This window comes from Cicer arietinum, chromosome 1, assembly GCF_000331145.2.
Source record: "Cicer arietinum cultivar CDC Frontier isolate Library 1 chromosome 1, Cicar.CDCFrontier_v2.0, whole genome shotgun sequence".
In the NCBI taxonomy this organism is placed as follows: domain Eukaryota; kingdom Viridiplantae; phylum Streptophyta; class Magnoliopsida; order Fabales; family Fabaceae; genus Cicer; species Cicer arietinum.
This window is the reverse complement of record NC_021160.2, coordinates 48,912,090-48,919,485: the sequence shown is the minus strand read 5'-3', so window position 1 is coordinate 48,919,485 and position 7,396 is coordinate 48,912,090. Positions and strand designations below refer to the sequence as shown.

Here is a 7,396-nt window from a genome sequence, read left to right as displayed (position 1 = left end):
TATATATATAACCTTTTTTATTTTATAAATTTATATATTTATAAGTTTAGATATATATTCGCCAATAATGTCTTGGTCTAAGTTATATCTTAGCTCGTTAAACATTTAAAAAGTATTTATAATTATCTTCCTTATAATTTACGTATAACTAGTTTGCGAGTTTGTTAATTCTATATATATTCACATTATTACCAAATAATGTAGAAGTAAATCAATTAACATACAAGAATAATTATTAGAAAAAAATTTCCAATTCTCTATTTAATGGACATTTTTATTTGCAAATAAAAAATAATTTTAGCTACACACTTTTTAAAATCAGCATAGATACCACCAATTTCATATAGAATCCATCTGATTTATTGAGATTTTATATAAATTTAACGATTAATTGAGAGTATTAAATATTATATTTGCTAGAGCACTTCTGTTATTTAAAACACTTCATGTCCTACAATGAAAGAAAGTTTATTCATAAAAGACTATTTATCTTTAATCTTCAAAGCAATTTTATTAAAAAAATTCAAATACATTTTTTAATTAATATTATATTTATCATTATCAAATTATTATTTTTATTTTTTATTTATAATAAATAAAATACATTAATTATTCATAAGAATAATTTAATAAAATTATAATTTTATTTATTTTATTTATAATTTTTTAATACACATAAAATGATCAAATTTATCTTATGGAAGCTCCGTGGCAATTTATGTTGAGCGACCCGAGGACAAGAAGAAAGAGACAATTTTTTTTGGTTTTTATTTTCTTTCCACATTAAGCAGAAACAATTTAAACGTGAAATAGTATACTGCATAGAGTCAAGATCTATTTAAGTAATAAATACTTTTATTCTATTTGATTATTTCACTGTGAAAAAGTGTTTTATTTGGAGAGAAATAAATGTAAGGAATATAATTATATTACTCTTTTTATCCTAAATTGACTAAAGAATTTTTTGTATTACACGATCTAATACAAAATCTTCTAGATAATGATATGCTTAATTTAACTAACTAATTAATAAAAAACAATTAACTAAATATAAACATCTATCATTCAGAGTTTAGTGACATATTTTACATGAGGCGCACAATTTTTTTATTTTAATACCAAATAAATAGAGTACTGCTTCCCACGAATCTTTGTTTTTCAACGTTCTGCGGGAAGAAAAAAAATATATTTTATTACTGCTTTTCATTTATTATATTTTTGTTCTTCTTAATTCAAAATTTCAAACCATTAGAAAAGTTGCTCCGGCCATTAAGTGAGATCATCGCTGATCAGTGATCACACCCTGATATCATTCAATTAATAATGTAATTTTTAGTTTTAACAATCTAATTTTCAAACTAAAAGTGTATGACAAAATTATATTTTTTATTTAATTTAAAATACATCATATTCATAATTGTAATTGAGCAAATAAACAAAATATAAAGTAGATTCAAATTTGATAAACTAATAATTTATTAATATTTGTCTATTAAAAATCTAATTTAATCAAAAAAATACAAAATAATATAAAGTAGTTTAACCATTTATTTTTGTTTGTTGACAATATGAAAATTGAAATAGTAGTCTTCCTCTCACCTTTTTCCTTTATTTATGTTAAAACCAACATTTAGCATTAATTTTTAGTTTAATTATAGTAATGTCATCCACATGATTTACGAACATTATCTAGTCAGCTTATCCGTTTTTATCGTGTTTTTCAACACACAAATTAATCTCCATTTAGAATCACGAATTTACTTTTAATAGAAAAATGGATTCATTCATTTGGTTGTGGAATACATAAAATAATATAAATTTAAAGCCATTAAAATAAAAAAAAAGAATAAATCAAAAAATAAATTCACAATAATCATATAAATAGTCTAAAACGATAAAATACATGAAAAAAAATTAAAACACATAGCATATATTAATACATGTCTTAAAATTTGTAGATTGACAACACGAAAATTATTAATTGAATATGTAATAGATGAAAGTTATATTATCTAAATTTGAATTAAACAAACACCGCAAAAAGAGAAATCTAACAACATGAAAATTATTAATTGAATATGTAACAGATCAAAGTTATATTTTCGAAATCTGAACTAAACAAACACCGCAAGAGAAAAAAATTAAATAACGCCAAACTCAAATGATGAAATAATAGACAAAATACGAAAGAAGAACTATATTTTTGTGGAGACCTTTTATTTAGAGAAAATAAATAAAAAATAATTTAAATAAGTGATTTCAAGTTAATAAATATTGTAAATGACTTCTGATAGATAAAATAGAAGACGAAGATGAGATAAACTTTCATTTTCTCCGCTCATAAGAAGTGGGTGGCATTTAGAATCTCAAATTAAAAACTACTGCTTATTTGCAATATTTTCTTGTTTATTGTGTCTTAATTTATTTATTTCACTAACTATTATTAATTAATAATGATATTTTAGTCAATAAAATATATTTTACATTAAAATCAATTCAATTAATTATTTTTTTAAAATTATACACTATACAAATGAGATGGAAAATAGAGTACCTCTTCCTTTTGAAAAATAATTTTATTTTTATTGATTCATTGTTTTCAAAGTTAAATACAACATTAAATATTGTATTGTATTGTAAACAATAGTATTCTGAATTATGTATTGAAGAGAGAAAAAAAAGTAGAATGAAATGATACATAGTTCTTTTATAAAAAAAATAAATAATAATTATATCAAAAATAACAAATTTTATTAATTGTTTTGATATATTTAAAAAAATTTAAAACGATAAAAAATTGTAAGAAATATTTTCTCCGATATTAAATATAAATAAAAAAATCAAATGTATTTTATTCAAATTTAATTTAAATATATCTGTCTTTTTGCTTATTAAATTTCTTTTCAAGAATAAATTAATAAAACATAATTCAAGTTATAAGTATGGACAATGATTTGAATGGTACAATTATTTCAGTCATATTATTGATCATGCTATGTATAAATAATATATGAGCACTTAAGCTAAGTACTCAAAACCTCTATAATCAATAACTGCACACATTGATCAGTTGAAAAATCTAAGTTATTAGAAAGACATTAGATATCTTTCCTAATTATTTCAATAAAATGAAATTCAAAATCTCTATCGTCCAATCTTCATAGAAAATCAAGATTATTAAGCACATTGACTACTAACGATATCAAATCTATTTTTTTTTGTCAAGTTGAAAATTTATAATCTCAACGTCCAATATTCATCGAAAATAAAAATCATTTAATATAAGCTTAGATTAAGAGATAGTTTATCGAAATCAGTCAAATCACAATAAATCACTATAATTTTAGTAAAAACTATATATTTAGAATTTCAATTTAATAATGATATTATAATTATGTCAAACTTATGTTAATCCAAACATGAACAAAAGAAAAGAAGAAGACATAACCCTTTTTTTAAAAAAATCTTTGTACTCAATATTTATTCCGAAATTTATGTCACAATCATTTGTCTATAGCATTGGATTATTCCCTGATTTAAATCCCTTGTCCTACATCATCATAAACAATTATACATAGAAGATGGTGATCCAAATTTCAATATCATTTCTTATATATAAAAAAAAAAAAAAAATCAATTATTAATCAGATTGACTACCCTAGAGCCATCTAATTGATCATCAATCTTCCTTGAAATCATTTCTCTTGGATTCATGTCACTTACCTACATATATTAGTATTGTTAAAAGGAAATTAAAGGCACATAAATATATATTATATGTCTACAAGAAAAGATCAAATTACTTTAAAATAACTATGAACTAAGTTATTTCGCTAAATAAATTTTTATAAACATTAAATTTCACCAAATTCTTCAATGATTTAATTTGACGGTTTGATTATTAAAATTTAATATTTATTAAGAATTATTAAAGGAAATAATTCAGTTAAAAGTAACTGTAATATATAGAGGCGTGCACACATACCTTGGGACTATTGAGAGGGGAGCTAGCAGTGTCCTCCAAAGGGTCATCATCTAATATCTGTTTGGTTCTTTTTTTCTTCAAAGAGAGTTTCTTAGAGAGGTATGGTGAGTTTTTAACATGAATATTCTTATTCTTATGTGAGAATTTCCATGAAGCACAAGAAGCAGCATCTGAGACCAAAGAAGAGCCACCAAAAGTAGAAGAACAGTAACTTTGTTCAATGTCTTTAGATAAATCTTCAAAGTAACAAGTCCAACCACTTTCCTCAGGTTGTTGGTGATTTGAGTTTTTTTCATCACCACTGGCACATAATGTTTTTTCCATTGAACAATTCAGAGAATGCTATTTTAGTCTTATATGATATACTATATAAGAAGAGTAAAAGCATAACATGAGGAATGTTTTGTCAAAGAATTTATATATAAACCCAAAAATCATCCACTTCATACTATTAATTAAACATAGTGGCCTTATACATTTTTTTGACATATTAGGTTTTTATACCTTAGTGTAATTCAAAATCAACTTATAAAGTGTGGTTGTCATCTTTTAAAAACTTTTTTCAAAGTTTATCTCTTTTCACATGAGATTTTAATTTTTTTCAATACACAAGACAATATCTTTATATATCTTTTACTTCTCTTTATAATCATTATACTATTAATAAAATACAATGAATTTAATTTATATATATTTTGTCATTGTAAAAAAAACTTAAACTGTCAATTAATCATAACCGTTAAATCATTAATAATAATATTTAAATTTTTATACAATTAATGTATGAAAATTAAACTCGAATTTACAACGCTTATCCATTTTACAATAGTGCCTTGCCTTTGTCCCTAAATATAAGATTATCCTTTAAATTTCAACTATATTAATCATTTATTTATCAAATACCTCTATTTTTTTATTTCTACATACAATCAACAATAAATAATATGAATATAAACTAATTCTCTTTTTTAAAGGATAAACTTGTAAATTATTAACAAATTTAACAGTAATACCATATATATATATTTAAAGACATATAGTATATTTCATTTACATTTATATATAAAAAAAATTCCTCATCACGGGTACATTTACTAGTTATTATTGAGTAAAGGAGAAGAAAGGAATCATAATATAGAATCTTGGGTGGGCCAGGAGTATATAATGAGAAAGTAAAATTAACTCTGATTTTGCAAGCCCACGACAGAAAAACAAGGATATAAGGGAGACAAGTCGCGTATAGAACGTGCAAAGGAAACAAATAGTATATAGATGGAGAATGGGTTGACCTTTGTGCATCACAAGATTCAAATTCACCTCTCAACCATATACATTTAATGAGAATTATTAACAAAGTATAAAAATCGTTGATTTGATGATTGAGATCAACGAGTTAAAGAGTTGATAAGAAAGTTAAAAATTTGTTTCTCACTTTTAGTATAATTATAATAATTACTAATAATATTAACACTAATTACTGTTTTAAAAAAATATAAATTGTACTACTTCAACAAACTCTGTCTCGAGAGTTGTAGGCCGGATCATGAGAAAATTTGAGGCCATTGTTTAGCGAGGTCAAGATGTGCACCTAACTTGGAAATGATGGTGTGAATATTTTAGGCTTTAGATTCACATGAATAGATTTATATGGTGACTTTTGTTTGAATGATGTTATCTTCATGATAGATTTTGTATATATTATCATAATTTTAAATTGTAGTTGTACTTGCAGTTACAATTATTTGCAACATGTGATAATATAAAATTTTCTATTTGGATGTTAAATATATTATTTTGTATTAATGTTTACAATATTTAAAAGTAATATTTGAAAATATGATGTAATATAATATTATATATTATAAAAGATCATTTTAAATATCAAAATAAAATTTACGTTGGCTGTCATGCTAACTTTTTCATCTATTTACAAAATTCTAGTGGTGGGTGATGTTGGTTTTTCATCAATAATAGTGAAATAAGCTTGAGTCTATCATTTCAATGTAGATAATGTTAAATTCAATTATGAGTGGTTAGTCTCATATTGATTAAGAATGAAGGTTATATTAGATATATAAGGAGAATGATCCATAAATCTATAGCATTAAGGTTTTGGGTTGAGACGTGGTGTCTAAGTCTCTTAAGAATCCTTAATGTTTAGTTCACCATTCCGGATGTCGCGCTCCCTGAACTCCCCAACAGATCAAACTCTTCAATGTAATAGGTCTTATTTGAGCCTCCTATTTTCATAGGAGGCAAAACTCTAACATTTCAAATTTTAGTTCGGTTTATTTTATTTTCATCCCTAATTGCTTCACACCTATACTAAATATTCTAAATTTTTAAAAAAATCTCAAACTATAATTCCTTAATTAAAACACTAATTATTATTTTTTAATATATATATGTTGGTTTTCTAAAATTCAAATAATGTAATAGACACATTTAAGGTGTGGGGAAAAAAGGTTTATAAAGACAACTTAGAGTGTGAACATTACCTCGTCCATGATTGACTTATTTATAAATAAAAATTATATAAAACGAATCGACTAATTCAATTTTCAAAATGAAATTAGTTAAAAAAATTCAATTATATTCCTCTAATTAATATTATATATTTTTTAAATTTAATATATTTTACGTTATAAGGGCAACTTTATAAAAACACTAATATTTTTTTTTAATTTATGTAAAATGGTAAATTAGATCATAATTTTGGATAGGAGAGAGTAATAAACTTATCCATAAGTAGACTCTTTTATCAGCAAACTGAAAAAAAAAAATTAATAATAATAAAATAATAATAAGGGGACTTCTATATATTTTTGTACTATCAAATTAAATTACCAATAGTTAATTATATGTCATCGAAGAATGAGTTTGATCATATTTTAGATTTAACACAATCAAATTTTTAAAATTTATCTTTTGAATTTATTTAAAAATGACGTTTTTTGTTGTGATTTTAATTAAAATTTAAATTATAGAAACAGTTTATTTAATTAGTAGAGTTAAAATTAAATTGATAAATGTATCAAAACTCTTAATTTAATCAATTTTAATAGATATTATAATAATACTCACGTGGATAAATTAGAGAAAATTATTGGTCAAAATTTTGATAGTATCAATATACATTCTTTTTTGGATAATATCCTAAAATTTGTTTAATAATAATAGTGTAAAATAAAATTAAAATTTTCTCCATAAATTACAGAAAAATTACCGTGAAAAACTAGTCTATTGAAAAAATTAACAGTAACACAACCACTTATATGAAAAAAAGGTTGAAGGTTGGATTTCTACCTTTAACACAATACTAATTATACTAATCTATTATATATATTTAAAACAGACTACCGATGCCACATCATCGTATTTTGCCACTTCAACATATTTCATCGACGTCAG

At 23.1% G+C, this 7,396-nt stretch overlaps 2 protein-coding genes across 2 annotated transcripts in view; both read right to left on the bottom strand.

The window, feature by feature from the left end:
* Positions 1-7,396, bottom strand: part of LOC101503002 (RING-box protein 1a-like) — a 37,316-nt gene that overhangs the window by 21,978 nt on the left and 7,942 nt on the right. The window lies entirely within an intron of this gene.
* On the bottom strand, positions 3,418-4,435 carry LOC101492254 (vascular-related unknown protein 1-like). The gene is made up of 2 exons (XM_012717460.3): positions 3,986-4,435; positions 3,418-3,723 (listed from the first exon to the last, which is right to left on the bottom strand). Exons 1-2 carry the CDS (start codon positions 4,307-4,309, stop codon positions 3,634-3,636), a joined length of 414 nt encoding a protein of 137 aa, XP_012572914.1. The 5' UTR covers positions 4,310-4,435; the 3' UTR covers positions 3,418-3,633.

What these genes read in the sequence shown, in the direction of transcription:
- LOC101492254 (XM_012717460.3), bottom strand. Translation starts at nt 4,309, where the DNA reads ATGGAAAAAACATTATGTGCCAGTGGTGATGAAAAAAACTCAAATCAC. An exon ending in CCCCTCTCAATAGTCCCAAG is followed by an intron (nt 3,724 to 3,985) that starts GTATGTGTGCAC and finishes TAATATATGTAG; the next exon opens with GTAAGTGACATGAATCCAAG.